Source organism: Marmota flaviventris, chromosome 18, assembly GCF_047511675.1.
Source record: "Marmota flaviventris isolate mMarFla1 chromosome 18, mMarFla1.hap1, whole genome shotgun sequence".
Taxonomy (NCBI): Eukaryota; Metazoa; Chordata; class Mammalia; order Rodentia; family Sciuridae; genus Marmota; species Marmota flaviventris.
In genome coordinates, this window is record NC_092515.1 from 47,509,118 (window position 1) to 47,527,184 (window position 18,067).

The 18,067-nt window shown below is 36.1% G+C and overlaps 1 protein-coding gene across 3 annotated transcripts in view; it reads left to right on the forward strand.

Annotated features, from left to right (window-relative positions):
* The window catches only part of Tango6 (transport and golgi organization 6 homolog), a 184,262-nt gene that overhangs the window by 45,472 nt on the left and 120,723 nt on the right, over positions 1-18,067 (forward strand). For 2 of the 3 annotated variants that reach the window (XM_027933280.2, XM_071604245.1), the window contains 2 exons: positions 1,779-1,970; positions 11,210-11,344. In XM_027933280.2, the coding sequence (XP_027789081.2) occupies positions 1,779-1,970; positions 11,210-11,344 (327 nt within the window). The remainder of the gene's footprint in view (positions 1-1,778; positions 1,971-11,209; positions 11,345-18,067) is intronic. The other variant, XM_071604246.1, reaches the window with a different exon arrangement.

The window sequence follows — 18,067 nt, forward strand, 5'->3', positions numbered from 1 at the left end:
ATATAAGGGTAATTGGGTTGGTAAAAAGAAGAAACTTATCCTCAACAGTATTGATGTGATCTAACTACTTTCCAAGGTGGTGTGCACTGAATTGTTAGAGATAAACAAAACAAAATTATTGATCTATGAAAGGGTTAATCTTTGCTCTGTGTTGACAGTAAGAACTCTTTTGAAGTTAATAGCAGGTTTTACAGCTATGGAGTTATCCTTTCTGACTGTTGTTTTGTCAGGTATTTGGAACAGAGATTTAGCAGTTATGCCTCCTTCATTTCACTCCATAGCCACTTGAAACCTCTTCTGGGTTTGTTTCTTAGTGCAGAAGTTATGATTCCTTTTGCCCTAGTCTGCAGTGGTAATGTGTGTCTCATAATGTTATCACTGTCTGATAAACACCAGCCAGTGATGTCTAGCTTTGCTTTTTTAACTCTTTCCATAAAGAAGGGGTTTACGTTAAGATGTCTGTGGAGTTTAAGATCTGTATGGGTGTATGAGAATGCAAAAAGAAAGTCAGGACTAACATTTCTAGAAATTGAAATAGGAGACTCTTTTTTTTTGATACTTTCTTACCTCCCATATTCACATCCATCCCTACACCCAGCCACTCATTCTAAACAGCATTCCCAGGAGATGTGTGCTCAATTGTATGCTTTTTCCTTTTCCTTTTTCTTTTTTTCTTGCTTACAAAACAAAGGGCTTTTCTGTAAACCAGGTTAACTCTAGTTGTCATGCTTGACATTTTGGGCCAGATAAATTTTTCTTGTGTGGAGTTGCCTTGTGCATTATAGAATATTTAACAGCATCCATGACCTTTACCCATCAAATGCCTATATTACCCTCTAATGATGACAATCAAAAATGTCCTTCAGACATTGCAAAGTGTCCCCGGAGGAGCAAAATTGCTCAGGCACAGTTGAGCACCACTGCTGTAAGATGTCAGTTATTGTGATAAAGCACTAATTGTTAGGGAACTTAAGGTTTCCCTACCCAAGGAACTTAAGGTTTCCCTACCCAAGGAAATTTACAATGTAGATGGGTATGTAAAAGCCTATAAAAGCCACAATAATTAACTATCCATTAGTAGAAGTTTAGTTCTAAGTATCTTTGTGTGTGTGTGTGTGTGTGTGGTACTGGGGATCGAACCCAGGGTGCTCTACTAGTGAGCTATAACCCCCAGACCTTTTTTTTTTTTTTTTAGAAAGGGGCTTGCCAAGTTGCTCAGAAGATCTTTGAACTTGCAATTCTCCTGCCTCATTCTACCTTACCTGAGATTATAGGTTTGCATCACTGCTCCCAACTGAGTTCTGAATATCTTAAAGGGAGGGCATCTAATGGTATTTGAAAGGACCTTAGGAAATTATGTGGTCTGAGGGCTCAATTCAAGGAAGGCTAATAGAAGAGTTCATAAAAAATATCAAAATTTTACTTTATCAAAAATAATGATAAAGTAAGAAGTGTGTATGTTTTTATTAGGAAAATTTAAAAGTTCATATACATGACAACATAATGTGCTTATACTATGCAATTTACATTTGTTCACTCAACGCTGTCTTTGGGTTCTATGTTGATGATAATCTAGTTCATTTATTTTAACTGCTGTGAAATAATAAATACATCACTGTTCTCATACTGGACATATAAGTTGTCTCCAATTTTAGTCTATTATAAATAAAGCTATTTATTATACATTGTATATGTACTATATGTTTCAAACAAAGGTTTCTAGCTACATTTGCAAAGCTCTTAATTTTGCTGGCTTTTACTTTCCTTCCGTGCTTCAGGAGTTGACTCATCTGGCTATGGAAAGTGAAACAGAGTTAAAACCTAAGCCCTTCTCCAGCAAAAGCCTCTTGGAATTAGAGCAACATCATGCAATTCTTGTGGAAAGCCAGGAACGGAAGCTGCTAGTGCTGCAGCTGCTGGCTGTTCTGTGTAAGAGAATGTCTGAGCAGATATTCACAAACATCACTCAGGTTAGTGGCTGCCACATTTTAGATCCAGTCTGATGGTATTAGTCTGTTTTGGTTTCTTTACATTCTTTCCAAAAAATGCCCAGAAATGTTGCTCAGAGTGTCATTTGATGACACCTGTGTTAGCATTTCCTGGAATTCTGGTTAAACATGCAAATACTGAGCCCACACTAGGCCAACTGAATCTAAAACTTTCTTAGGTCCTAGGAATCCACCTGTTTAACAAGCTTCTGAGGTGATTCTCATGCACATAAAACTTTGAGAACTATTTTATATGTTGATATGTTACATCACAATGGTTTTCAACTTTGAGTACAAATAAAGTTGTCTGAAATCTTTTTCAAAATATTGATACTAGCCACCTTTTAGATATTTTGATTTAGCACATCTGCATGAGAGCCTGGGCATTTTTACTTTTTTAAAGCTTCATGTGTATCAAAAGTTGAAAATGATTAAAAAGTCAAATCTGAGGGCTGGGGTTGTAGCTTAGTTGTAGAATGCTTGCCTAGCACATGTGAGACACTGGGTTCAATCCTCAGCACCACATAAAAGTAAATAAATAAAATAAAGGTATTGTGTCCATCTACAACTAAAAAATATTTTTAAAAAACCAAACTCAAATTTGAAAAAATAAATCACTAATATGATCACTTTAAATTCCATATGTACTTTAGCTGACAACTTATCTCCACAACACCCTGTGAAATTTTAAGATGTTAAAAAAAATGCTTTCAGGGCAGTTGTACTTTTATTTATGAGTCAGTGCCTGAATTTTATTGGCTTAGACATTATTTTTACTACCTTTTTAAAAAATAGGAAATAAAAGTAATATGGCCTAGGCAATGCAGTCACCATCTTTAACCACTTTACAAGAATTGTTCTTTGGTTGGTGAATAGTCATTTGTAAGACGGTATGATTGTCATGCTTAAATCTGATTCTCCAGCTCTTTGTATGGCTGTCATTGTCATCTGCTTCTGATGTTGCTAAGCAGCATTTCGCTATAGCTCCTGCTGAGAAAATTTTCAGCTGCCTGTCAGCTCTGACCTATCTTGCCTGTTTAATGAAAAATATGTTCATGATTTCTTTCCTGGCCTCTTATTCCTTTAGTTCACTGACCCCATGTTACTCAGTAGGGTGATTTGTTTCTCCTATGTTTATATCTCTTCCCTGGAGACTCTTTCATCTAGACCTTGTGTTTTTGTTTCAGGATGCTAGTTGGAAGGGGAAATGGCCTAAAAACTGATATGACTTGAGCTTTTGCACTTATCTGCCTTTACTCCTAATTAAGGAACAATGGTGTTGGACTAGTACAAAAATTATTTGTCCCAAGAGATTATCCTTTAGCTAAGGTAAATGTGTATTAGAACAAAAAAACCACAAGGAAATATTAAATTGAATTTAGTAATCTTACTGCTACTGATAATATTGGTATGTTATTTTGAAACACAGATGGATAAAGAAAATAAGTTCTAAGTAACCACTGATATTATTAGAAATCAAGATTTTTAGCATAAGAAAAAATATAAATATGAAATCAAAGAACTAGGAAAAAAATCTTAGTTAGAAGTATGAACCCATGATTAATTTTTTCTCTTTTTTTAAAAAATAGGTATTTCCTAGCATGGCCTACTGTCAATGCCAAGAAGCAATGACAACCTAGTAGCAATAAGCATTCTTAGTGCCAGATTATTGTTATGAAATACCATTTTCTTTTGAGCTCTACCATTGAGTACATCCCCAGCCCTTTTCTTCTTTTTTTTTTTTTTTTTGAGATGGGATATCACTAGGTTGCTGAGGCTGAACTTGAATTTGTAATCCTCCTGCCTCAGCCTCCTGAGTCTCTTGGATTACAAGTGTGTGCCACTATGCCTGACTTGAAATACCGTTTTCTAAAAGAACTCAAAACCTGCTTGGTTGTTTGTTTTGAAAACAGCATCTTGTTATATTGTCCAAGTGGGCTTTGAACTTATGATCCTTCTGTCTAGCCTCCCGAGTAGCTGAGATATAGATGTGTGCCACTATGCCTAGCTCACTTGAAGTGCTTTGGAATAAAGGTTGATTTGAGGTCTGGATTATAGTCTGGGGTAGGAGTCATACATTATAAGTTTCAAGGCATTTTGTTGTGCCCAAATGCAAGGAAGCTATCAGATTGATGGGGTTATGTCAGTACATTCACGAGCCAACTTGAAGGGTTTCCCATTGGTCATAGAGAGGACAATTTAATATTAAAAAAATAATAATGTCTGCAATAAATTAAGGCACATCAAAGATACGAAAATATAAGCAAAAACCCCTGTAGCACATCTTTGAAGATTGTTAGAACACTATTTATTTTGCAAATTGATAAAGAGAAAGAATAAAGTACTTATGTTGCCTTTCCAAAAGAACTAATTTTCAGTAGTAATCAAATAATCAGTAAAGGAAATTTTATCTTTATAGGATAATCACAGTCAAGAAATTCAAAATGAGGACTAGAAAATTACATTTTGCAACCCTCTGGGGGAGATAATGGACCTAGGTAACAATCATAGATTTCTGCCGAAATTGTTAGATGAACTATCAGTGGTATACTGAATAATGAATATATGAAGCCCAAAACACCAAAGCAACTGAAAATCCCCCCAACATATTATTATGAAAATTTTCAAATTTGAATGAATTTTTGAAATTATTTTATTCTTGCTTAACATAAATTAATTATATCATATTAATGAGGAATATTTGTTTATTGAAAGAATTTTACAGTGAATACTTATACATCCACTACCTACCAAGATATTACTATTAGTGTTTTATTATACTTGCTTTATCACATAGTTATCCATTTGTGTATCCCTATACCCATCTTATTTTTGGTACATTTCAGTGTTAATGCAGATATCAGCATAAATCCCTCTAAATATTTCAGCCTGGCATGGCTGATTGCCCATCATTATAGGTGGACAAGTGGATCATACATACCTCCTCATGTAATGCATTAGGAAGTATGTGGCACCACTTGGGAAGGATGCTTACCCCAAAATCAAAAATCTGAAACTTAAACCGGAATCTAACCAAGAAAATGCAGGGCCTGGAGGATCCAGGGAAGCACTGCCACGAGGAAGCAATTGGCCAACTCCAGAATGTGGAAAATTCTACAATAGGGTGGATCAGTTTCTTCATCAAATAAATGGCTTTAGGGCTGGGGTTGTGGCTCAGTGATAGAGTGCTCACCTAGCATATGTGAAGAACTGGGTTCAAATCTCACCACCACATAAAAATGAAAGAAATTGTGTCCACCTACAACTAAAAAATAAATATAAAAAAAATTAAAATGAATGCTTTAAAAAAGAGCAAGATCCTGATTCAAACAAATTAATTATAAGAGGTTGTTTTGTTTTGTTTTGTTTTTGTTTTTGTTTTTGTTTTGTACCAGGGATTGAACTCATGGACACTCAACCCCTGAACCATATCCTTAGCCTTATTTTTTTTAATATCTTTATTTATTTATTTTTTAATGCTCTACACTGATCTATAGCCCCCGCCCAGCTCTATTTCATATTTTATTTAGAGACAGGGTCTCACTGAATTGCTTAGCACCTCACTTTAGCTGTAAGAGGTCATTTTATACCAATTATGGACCAGTTATCAGGAGATATTAAGGAATTCTTACTGAGTATAATCATGGTATGGTAGTTACATAAAATACAAATCTCCTTATCTGTTAGAAATGCATGTTAAAGAGATGTATGGGTAAAAGATTAAATATTCAATAGAGTATGCTGGAAGATGACACATTGTATATATGAGGTACAGAAAGGAATGTGGGATGCTGTGGTCTCTGTACTAATGAGTTCTTTCATTCCACGGCTACATATTGAGAGCCACATACTCTTCTAGGTACCAAGTTCACAGCATGAACAAAACATACGTGTGTCTGTGCTCTCATGGAGCTGATATTCACATGGTGGAGAGATACAATAAATAAGAAGGCAAAAATACATAGTGTGTTGGATGATGGTAATTTCTAGAGAGAAAAACAAACCAAAAAAAGAGGAATGTTAAGAGGAGTGTGGTAAATAGGGTGTCATGGAGAGCCACACTGTGGAAGTACCTTTTTAGCAAAAACCTAAAGGTGGGGAAAAGGGGGGTTGTTGAGATCCATAGTGTAACAGTTGTTTCAGATAGAGGGAGCATGGCCAAAATGTAGTAGGTCAGCAAGAAGGCCAGTGTCATTGTTGTGGACTGAGCAAGAGTCCCTTTTTTCTGTCCTTTCAGAAAAATGCCAGCACTTTCTCCTCGCTATAACGGCATCACTACAATCAGCAAAGTAGAAGTGCTTCTATGTGGCTTTTTCTTTTTCTTTTTCAGATGTTAATTTTTTTTTTTTAACATAAGTAACACATGCTCATTGTAAAAACATTTCAACAACATGGAAGTGCATTATATAAAAAGTAGGGGCTTCTGGTTAAAGACAATGTATTGAACACGGTGTTTACCCACTGTCTCTGGAAACCAAGGGATCAACAGAGTGGAGAAGAGAGAGAAATTAAAAGAGAATAACAAAATTTGGAAACTTGAAAATAGTATCTGATCTTGCAACTTAGGAAATTGGAAAGCTAAATGTCTGCATGGAGAGAAATCAAAAGCAAACCACTCTGCCTCAATAAGGCTGTTAAGATTTTTTTTTTTTTTTTTTAAGGAAAAGAAAAGAAATAAAATGTTGGAAAAAGCTACTTTTCACTGCAGAGCTGTGGGAGAACTGGAAGCACCAGAGAAACTCTTATAAAGATGGAGCTGAATATACAGCTTAACATGGTTTGCAGGGCTGTATAGGATTCAGGAGACCCCCTTTTTCCTGAAATTTTTCCAACTCTCCTCGTTTTCCCTCTCCAGTGAAAAGCCAGAAGTTTATTCTTGAGAGATGTTGAATCTGAGGCACTCTAAATTTGAGTGAGAGTGGCAGATTGAAAAACAGGAGGCTTATGATGAGGGCTACTCAACAATGAGGCCTTTAGCCCCCTTCCACTCAGTTGTCAGCATTTTTTTTAAATATGTATTTTTAGTTGTCAGTGGATCTTTACTTTATTTATTTGTTTACATGTAGTGCTGAGAATTGAACCCAGTGCCTTACACATGCTACTTTCCCAAACCTGAAAATTTCTTTCTTAAAAAGGATTATACTACTTGTTTTACATCCTTTTAAAAATATATATATTGTGGAAAGGAACCTAGAAAAAAAGTTGGAAGACTAGATAGTTCTATTTTAGTAATTTAACAGTACTTCTGCTGATATGAAAGCTAAATATAAATAAGGAGTACTTTAGAAAACTCTTTGGAGGCAAAATAGGTAGGCTAAGATGATGGAAACAATAGTTTCTCTGGAAAGGGCTAGTGTCCTTAATTTCTAGTGTCAATAAAATCTTCTGGCTGGAAAGAATGGTAAAAATTGCTATAACCAGAATTGTTCTTTCAGTAAGTGGAAGTTTTAAATATTCTTTCTAGTTTCCTGCTTTGCTCCAAAAGACAAGTGTTAACAGGCCATTCTCCTGACTTTAGACTTGCAATAAAGATTCTAGCACAGCATGTGATTTGTCCAGAGAGGTAAACATGCAAGCTTGCATGGTATTTAGAGGCTGATTATGACCTATCTCAGCCTTCCCATTTTCAAAATGATATCTCCTTTTTGAGCCATTAATCCTAAATAGGCATGTGTGCATATGTGTGTGCATGCATGTATGTCTGCCGTCCTTTATTCAAAGGTGTTTCTAATTAAGGTGATTACACTCAGTTAAAATGATGCTGACCAGTGCTGGGGTTGTGACTCACTGGTAGAGCACTTCCCTAGCATGTGCGAGGCTCTGGGTTTGATCCTCAGCACCATATAAAAATAAATAAGTTAGCCAATCCCAAAAAACCAAATGCCGAAATATTTTCTTTGATATAAGGAGGCTGATTCATAGTGGGATAGGGAGTGGGAGCATGGGAGCAATAGACACCCTCTAGATAGGGCAGAGGGGTTGGAGGGGAAGGGATGGGGCATGGGGTTATTAGTGATGGTGGAATGTGATGATCATTATTATCCAAAGTACAGGCATGAAGACACAAATTGGTGTGAATATACTGTGTATATAACCAGAGATATGAAAAATTGTGCTCTATATGTGTAATAAGAATTGTAATGCATTCTGCTGTCATATATAAATAAAATATAAAATAAAGTATTGTGTACAACCAAAACAGTAAATTAAAAAAATTATGCTGACCAAATTAATTCAACTTAAAGCTTAATTGTTAGCCAAATGCTATATAAAATTTCTATATGAACAATCTTAAGCCTTTATTTTTTTTTAGATGTTGATGGACATTTATTTTATTCATTTATTTATATGCGGTGCTCAGAATTGAATCCAGGCAAGTGTTCCACCACAGAGCCACAACCCCAGCCCCCACTTTTCCTTTTTTAAAAGTAGTAGGGATTGAGTCCAGTGGCACTGAGCTACTGAGCTACATCCACAGCCTTATTTATTCATTTTTGGGACTTGGGAATTTAAGCTAAGGGCACTTTATCATTGAGCTACATTCCCAGCTTCTTTTATTTTAAGACAAGGTCTTGCTGAGTTTTTTAGGGCCTCTTTGACTTGTTTGGAGCCTCCCCTAGTTGCTGGGGCTGGTCTTGAACTTGTAATCCTCCTGTCTCAGCCTCCCAAAGTGCTGGGATTACAGGTGTGTGCTACTACACCCAGCCCTTTTTATTTTTTATTTTGGGACAGGGTTTTGCTAAATTGTCCAGGCTAACCTTGAACTCCTGCCTCAGTCCCCCCAAGTAGCTGAATTTAAAAATATTTGATCTTATAAATATATCTGGATCATTTGTACAGATTATTTGAGGATACTGGCTTCTAGATAAAATTAAACATCTCCTCCCTCATTCTTTGCTTATTAGAATTAGACTGTCAAATGTGGGGAAATATTCCTAAGGAAGAAAAACTCCTTAGGAGACTCTCTAAGATGGTTAGAAAGTAACAAATCCCTTTTTTTTTTTTTTTAATAAGTATAGTTTTTTTAGAGCAGTTTTAGGGTCATAATAAAGTAATATGCATTTATGTTTCCTCCATGTCTTTTCAGCAGTAGAGTGCTTGCCTGGTATGTGTGAGGCCCTGGGTTCTATCCCCAGCACCACAAAAACAAACTAAATAAACAAAAATAAAGGTATTGTGTCCACCTACAGCTAAAAAAATATTTTTTTAAAAAGAAGAAATTGAGAAGTGCTGAGGTTTCTCATAAGTCCCTTGTGCCCACTGTTTAGATAGCCTTCCCCATTATCACCATCCTCCACCAGAGTGCTACCTTTGCTGCAATGGTGGTCTTTTTGTTTGTTTCTTGTTTTTGTAATACTGAAGATCAAACCCAGGGTCTTCCATGTGCTAGGCAAACAATCACAGCTACATTCCCTTTCCCCTTTGTTGTAGTTAATGAATCTACATTAACACATCATTATTACCCAAAGTTCATAATTTACATTAGGTTTCTCTGGATGTTGCACAGTTTATGAATTTGGACAAAATGTTTCTACCATTATAGTATCCTATAGAATTGTTATAGTGTCCTAAAATCCTCTGTGTTCCACTTATTTATCTCTCCCTCTCTTCTAATCTTTGGTAACCATTGTCTTTTTACTGTCTCAGTGTTGTTGTTTTTTTTTCTTTTCCTAAATTTATGTAGTTGGAATCATACAGTATTTAATCCTTTAAGACAGGCTTCTTTCACTTAGTAATATGCATTTATGTTTCCTCCATGTCTTTTCATGACTTGACAGCTCATTTTTTAGTACTAAATAGTCTTCCATTGTCTCAGTGTACCATTTACATTCACCTTATGAAGGAAATCTTGGTTATTTTCCAGTTTTGGCAGTCCTGACTAGAAATGTGGTAACAACCATGTGTGGTTCTTTTTTTTTTTATGTGGACATAAGTTTTTAACTCCTTTGGGTAAATATTGAGTGCAATGCCTGAATTATATGGCAAGAGTATATATAGTACGTTTTTTTTTTTTTTTTTTTTGCTTGTATTTAAAGAATTGAAGTCTCATTATATTGCCCAGATGCCCCAAACTCCTGGGCTCAAGTGATCTTCCTGCCCTAGCCTCCTGAATATCTGGGACCACAGGTACATGCCACCATGCTAATCTATTTAGTTTTTCAAAAACTGCCAAACTGTCTTCCAAAGTAGCTGTACTTGCATTCCCACCAACAGGGAAAATTCCTGTTTCTCCACATCCTCGTCAGCATTTGGTATTGTCGGTGTTCTGGATTTTGGCTGTTTTAAGGGGTGTGTAGGGATGTCTCACTCATGTTTTAGTTTGCATTTCCTTAAGGACATTTGATGTGCAGCATATTTTCATATGCTTGTCACCTGTACGTCTTCTTTGGTAAGGATTTACAGATCTTTTGGTAAAAGACAGTTTAGGACTTTTGTAGTCAGGTTGTTTGTTTTCTTATTGTTGAGTTTTAGGAGTTCTTCAAATATTTTAGTTAACAGTCCCTTGTCAGAGGTATTTTTGCATGCATTTCCTCCCAGTCTTTGTATTCTCTTGATAATATTTTTCACAGATCAGATTTTTTTTTTAATGATGTCCAACTGATTACTTCTTTTTTTCTGGATTTTGCCTTTGGTGTTATATCTAAAAAGTCATCACCAAACCTTGAATCATTTATATTTTTTCCTATCTTCTAGCAGTTTGATAGTCTTGCATTTAACATTGAATTTTATGATCCATTTTGAGTTAATTTATGAATTATCTTTATTTTCAATTTCCTGGCAAAATTCATGAAAAGTAAAGGATGTTCGATTAGTATATTAAAACAGTTAGGAAAGTATAGGCTTTCTCCTTTAGTAACTTTATGACCTTGAGCAAATCACACTGAGAGTCTTCATTTCATAATGAGAATAATAGTACAAACCTTACAGAGTTGATATGAGAATTAAGTGAGATTATGCATGTAAAACACTTAGGAGTTTCTGAATTGCTGAACAGGGAAGGTGCTAGAAGGGCAACTAGGTCAGAGAGGTTGTGGAAGCTCTTTATCTCATACCCGTACCTTGTCTTGTCTCTTCATCTGGTTGACTTATGTATGTTTTGGAGTGTCCTCTTACCAGTTTATTAACTGGTAAATTAAAAAAGATAAAACAAACTCAGACATACAAAGAATTTTGAATTTTTTTTTAACTCCACACTAATTCAAATTTCTATTTTTTGGTAGGTAGTAGACTTTGTAGTGGCGACACTGCAGAGAGCATGTGTAAGCCTGGCTCATGAGGCAGAGAGCACTGTGGAATCGCAGACACTGAGCATGTCCATGGGGCTGGTGGCGGTCATGCTAGGAGGAGCTGTTCAGGTGAGTTGTAGAAATGAGCCAAACTTGAATGGAGGAAAAGAAAAATAAAATCCTTGCTGCTTCCCTTCCATTCTTTTTGAAAAATAAGAGTAGATATTGTATCTATGAGAACCAGGATGAACAACTTAGATTGTTAACGAGAATTCTTTCCAAAGTAGAGGATAAGGGAAAGCACCACTTCTACCCTGTTACTTGAGTAGATTTCACTGCCTGTTCACATCTGGTAGACACTTGATTTGGAAATATCTAGCATAGTGTTTTGCATTTAGTGTTTGTCCTCACTTCCCAAAGCTCAACAATGGCTCAGAAGTTCCTACCACTGTAGTCAGTGGACAGCATTTACTAAACTTTTTTTTTTTTTTAAAGAGAGAGAGAATTTTTTTTTTTTAATATTTATTTTTCAGTTTTCGGCTGACACAACATCTTTGTTTGTATGTGGTGCTGAGGATAAAACTCGGCCGCATGCATGCTAGGCAAGCGCGCTACCGCTTGAGCCACATCCCCAGCCCCCAGTATTTACTAAACTTTAATCTTAGTTGCTTAGGACTAAAGCTATTGTGAACAGTCCATTTTAACCCAAGATCCATTGTTCAACCCATATCATGTAGCATGTTAAAGGTTTGCTTTCAACTACTTTTAATTATGTCTTTTACACATTTAACTCATCATAATTTTAAAATTCATTCATTCAAACACAATTTTATTGTATCCTTACCATGTGCCAAGTTACTTAACTAAGGGGCTGGGAATATAGCATTGGACAAGATAGATATGGCCTCTACCCTCATGAAATGTATAGTTCAGTAAGAGAGTCATATGCTAAATGACTATTTTTAAAAAATGCTTAGAGCCAGAGTAGCCGTGTATACCTGTAATCCCAGTGACTCAGGAGGCTGAGAAAGGAGGATTGCAAGTTTGAGGCCAGCCTCAGCAACTTAGCAAGACCCGGTCTCAAAACAGAAAAGCTTAAGGATATAGCTCAGTGGTAAGGTTCCCCTGGGTTTAATTCCCAGTACCAAAAATACAGACACATGCGTGCACATATACACTTAGAATTGAATAAAGTGCCTCAAAAGAGAAGTGCAGGATATCAAGAGAACATAACCCTCTAATAAGGTTGAGGAGATCTCCAGTAAGTTTAAGGTACGACTTGAAGGATGAATAGGAGTTTGTATGTATAGCAGATGGAGGAAACTCTTCCCATTAAAGAAACATCATTTGTAAAGGCTCAGAAGCAGGAAGGAGCTTGGTGTACTTGAGACACTGATTGAAGACTGGTGTAGCTGAACTTCAGAGATCAAGGGGAGGAATAGTACTAACAAGAAGAAAGGATAGGTAAGGGCTAGATCATACATGTGGGTATGAGTGGTTAATTATATAAAGCATTAGACTGGGAGACTGCAAGGAAGCAGAAGACTCTTAGTGCAGGTATTGTGAAATCCAACCTGAAACCAGCCTGTCATATCCTTAGCAACCAGTAAGGAACTCTCTGGGAATGGATTTTTGAGTTTGAGGTTTCAAATCTGATTTGATTCTTGATATATTAGAATTTGCCTCTCTTGCCTGTTCTTAAGGGGAAAGAGGAATTTTATTTGGACCAGTTGATAATGTGAAGCCCATTTCTTGGTAAATTTACTTAGCACTTCTATTTTATATTTTCCATGTCATTTAGAAAAAAAAAAAAGTTTTTGGTTCAGTTTTAAGCCATATTAGAATTATAAAGGTGGGGTTCACGTCCAGAATGTTCCTTAAGTTGCACTCTTGTTAGATTTAACTGGCTAATCCGATTGTTTTTATATTTGAATATTAATTTGAATAGTTTTTATTTCCATAAATTTACAGTGTGTTTTTTTGCTTCTCCTTATTTAACACTTATTTTAAACCATGTCTCAAATGTAAAATAGATTATGGAAATCTCCATTTCCCTTTCTAGAAGCCCACTGTTAGGGGCTGGCTGTGTATATTGGTCCTATTCTGAGAGAGCCTCTCGTGACTGATGTGAGTGTGCAGCCCTTGCCTGTCACTGCCCTCCTCTGAGCCATCCTGACTCATTAACTACATCCTGAATTCCTCTGACTTCGCAGTTTGTTAAGTGAACATAAACATGTCACCCCCTGTACTTTTGCCTTAGATCTATTAAATTTTTTCTGTTTGATTCATATATTTATAAGTGGCATCTGTAATAATGCTGGGTTTTATCTTTGCATTAGGAAAAAAAGTCACCATCCTGAATTCCACTGTGAGGCTGCATCTTTACCTGAGAGTCTAGAACATCATGCTTTACATTGGAAGTCATTGTTTTGGCTAATGAAACAGAATCTAATAGCATCTAAACTTTTTTTCTTTCCTTTCTAATTTATATAATTAAGATGATTATTAAAACATCGTGTCTGGGAAGTGTAGGTTTAAGATTGCTAAGAAGACAACTGTAATTCCAAACTCATTTTCTTTTTTTTTTTTTATATTTATTTTTTAGTTTTAAGTAGACACAATGTCTTTATTTTACATTTATGTGGTGCTGAGGATCGAACCCAGTGCCTCGTGCATGCTAGGTGAGCACTCTACCACTGAGCCACAACCCCAGCCCCCCAAACTCATTTTCTAAATTTCAGGGTTTGTCATTAGTATAAGTATTATGTTGGTAACTCTTCCCTGTCCCCTCAGGAAGCAATTTCTGCATGTTGTTGCAGAGTCCATGGGTCCTCTAAAACATTTCGGCATGAAGCTGAGCAGACCATCTCGACCTTTTAGGAAAAGCAAACTGAATTGTCCTCAGCACCACATAAAAAAATAAATAAAATAAAGGTATTGTGTCCAACTACAACTAAAAAAAATTTTAAAAATAAATAAATTCAGTCATGTATGTAAAGAGGGACCCATGTACAAACTGATGGGCTAAGTATCTAAGGAATTATAGTCAATGTACAGAACTGAGAACACAAAGAGTAAATGTAAATTTTTTCCAGAATTAGAAATTTTTAGGTCAGAGTTTTGTTGCTGGAAGAGTCCCCTGGATTCTTCTAAAACAGTGATCCTCACTGGTGCAGGTTAAGGCAAGGCAGGATCACCTGATCACTCTTACCTGCAATATAAAATCTCCTGTTACAGAAGCTTTTAAAAATCTCATGTGGGGTTCCATATACATATGCCCTCCTCTGACTTTTACCCTGGTTCTGATACACTACTGGAGGGCTTCTTTCTTCCTCACCCCCATCCTCAACCTCTGTCTTACCAGTCCAACCCCCAGTTTTTAAACAAATTTGAGAACTTGCAGAAATTCATAACAACTAACCATCTAACTGGTTCACCCTGCCACTCCTGAAAGATTTCATAGTATTGTGTGGGCTGAGGAAGCTCTCTACACTCCATTCCCAAAGCATTCCAGAAACTCTAGAAGAGAGGTAGCCAAATAAAGGAATCTGCACTTGTGGGCTCCTTCTTCCGCTCTTGTGGCATGTGTACAGAAGTTCTGAGATCTGGATATGAGATTTGTGTTGAAAGTAGTGACAGGAATAGAAACTGGGGCTTCATGGACAATTCTTGATTTTGGTAGTAACCCTTGAAAAATAAACAATTAATAATTCAGGTGATTGTTTTTTGTTTTAGTTTTTGTTTTTTTGGTGGTGCTAGGAATTGAACCCACGGCCTTGTGCAAACATTCTACCAATTGAGCTATATTCCCAGCCCAGTAATTCAGTTTTCTCCTCTACCAATAAAGTAAGTTTTACTTTATATCAGAAAAAAATTCTCAAATATTTACAAACAAATAATTGGCATCCATAGTCATGGATATCCCTGATTGTTTTCATAGTGGAAAATTTGTAGGCTTCTGAAGCTGAAAGAGTGCAGAGCTTTAATTGCTTTATAAACTATTTGATTCAGAACCCACCTACTTGCCCTTGGCAGTAGGAAAAGTTGATCAGTTGAATGAGTCCCACAGTGACTAAGAAGTTTGAGAACAGGGAGAAAAAATATTTTATTATTGTTTTTGCTCTGCTGGAGATTGAACTCAGGGCTTTACATATTCTTGTCAAGTACCCTGACACTGATCTATACTAACCCAGCTCAATTCTGTGGGTTTTGACAGTGTCTAATGACATGCGTCCACCATTATAATATCATACTGAATAATGTCACTGCCCTAGAATTTTTCCGTGTTCTGTCAGTTTATTGATCTTTTTACTATTTCCATAGTTTTGCCCTTTCCAGAGTGTCATAAAGTTGGAATGGGGGTGTGGCTGGGGTTGTGGCTCGGAGGTAGAACACTTGCCTAGCATGCCTGAGACACTGGGTTTGATCATCAGCACCACATAAAATAAAAAAAAAAAAAAAAATATATATATATATATATATATATATATATATATATATATTGTGTCCACTTGTAACTAAAAAATAAATTTTTAAAAAAGTGACTTCATTGTTTAAAAAAAAAGTTAGGGTCGTATAATATGTACGATCTTCTTTTTTTTTTTTTTGCATCTTTAGATTGGGATTTTCACTTAGTAATATGTATTTATAGCTCTTCATATACTTTCCTGGCTTGATAGCTTCATTTCCTTTTGGTGCTGAATAATATTCTATTGTCTAATATACTATAGTTTATTTATCCAGTCAACTTATAAAGAAATATCTTGACAGTTATGGCTAAACATCATTTACAGATGTTTGTGTGGATGTATTTTTCTCTTTTTTGCAGGGGAGGGGTACTGGGGATTGAACTCAGGGGCACTTGGCCACTAAGCCACATCCCCAGCCCTGATTTGTATTTTATTTAGAGACAGGGTCTCACCGAGTTGCTTAGAGCCTACCTTTTGCTAAGGCTGGCTTTGAACTTTCGATCCTTCTGCCCCAGCCCCTGAACTACTAGGATTACAGGTGTGTGCCACCATGTCCAGCTGGATGTAAGTTTTTAATTAATTTGGGTAAATACTAAGGAGTAGGGTTGCTGAACTGTATGGTAAGAGCATGTTTAGTTTTAGAAGAAACTACCAAACTATCTGCTATAGTGACTGTGCCATTTTGCATCCCTACCAGCAAAGAATGGATTTCCTGTTGCTCCTCATCCTCACTTTATTTTGATTAACAATCCTTTTTCAGATATGTCTTTTACAAATATTTTCTTCCAGTATGTGGCTTATATCTTTGTGTGTATTTGTGTGTGTGTGTGTGTATGTATGTAGTACAGGGGGATTAAACTTAGGGATGCTCTATCACTGAGCTACATCTGCAGCTCTTTTTTTTTTTTTTTTTTACTTTGGAGATGCACACAATACCTTTATTTTATTATTTATTTGTATTTGGTGCTGAAAATCAAATGCAGTGCCTCACACGTGCAAGGCAAGCACTCTATCTACTGAGCCACAACCCCAGCCCTGCATACCTTTTTATTTTTTATTTTGAGACAGTGTCTCTCTAAGTTGCCCAGGCTGGTCTTGAATTTGTGATCCTTCTATCTAAGCCTCCCAAGTAGCTGGATTACAGGTGTGTGCTCCCATGCTTGACTATTTCTCATTTTTTACGTGTCTTTTGCACAGCAGAAGTTTTAAATTTTAATTATTTCTTTTATAGATTATGACTTTGGTGTTTTATTTTTAAAATTTATCTCCATAACCAAGGTCATTTAGATTTACTACTGTTATCCTCCTCCTCCTCCTCCTCCTCCTCCTCCTTCTTCTTCTTCTTCTTTTTTTTTTTTGCAGTACTGGGTGGGAATTGGGATTGAACTCAGGGCCTCATACATGCAGGGCAAGTTCTCTACTACTGAGCTACATCCCAGCCCAGCTCTTTTAAAAATTTTTATTTTCTTTCGATACAGGCTCTTGCTAAATTACCCAGACTGCCCTTGAATTTACCATCCTCCTTCCTTCATAAGTAGCTGGGATTACAGACATGTGCCATAATGCCCAGCTACTATGTTGTCTTTTAGAAGTTTTATAGACTTTCATTTTACATTTAGATCTGTGCTTCACTTTCATTTATTTTTTGTGAAAGGGCTAAGGTTTGAGTCTAGATGCATTTTTCTTTTAATGTTCTAACACTATTGAAAAAGACCATCTTTTTTCCATTGTTGTCTATGTTCCTCTCTCAAAGATCAGTTGATTATATTTATTTGGGTCTGTTTCTGGGCTCTCTATCCCACTTGTGTTGGGTTTTTGTTTTTGCTTTAGAAAAAATTGTTGTATACAGTAGAAGTGAAAAAGAGGCCATATAGACTGTAGGTAATAAGATGATGTTCTCTTTTCAGATGTTTAGAGAAAACAAAAACAAAGGTTCATGATACTACAAAGGCACTGAATGAGATTTAGCATAAAGATAACACTAGCAAAATTATTCTGAAGTGTCTTGTCCATTTATTTACACATGGATTCAAGGAAAAATTGACCCTTTTCTTGGATAATATGTGCCTTTACACTAGACATGCATACTCTCTTTTTCCCTGAAGCTGTATAACATCAAAATGGTCATGTGTTTTACTCATTAAGATAAACTAACATGTTGTGGAACTAGAAATTCCACCTTATGTAGATTTTGCATTCATTTTTAATTGTGTAAAGAAAGAAATCTGAGGGGAATATATGGTAGCATTTCACAGGTACAAATCTGATATATATACCTCAAATTTTTGTTTACCCAGGAGAATGGTGGTAGGGGAAGTGAACAGTAACCATTCTGTGAACATGTAGTGTGAAATGAAAACATAAAGCAGATCCTTCAAAAACA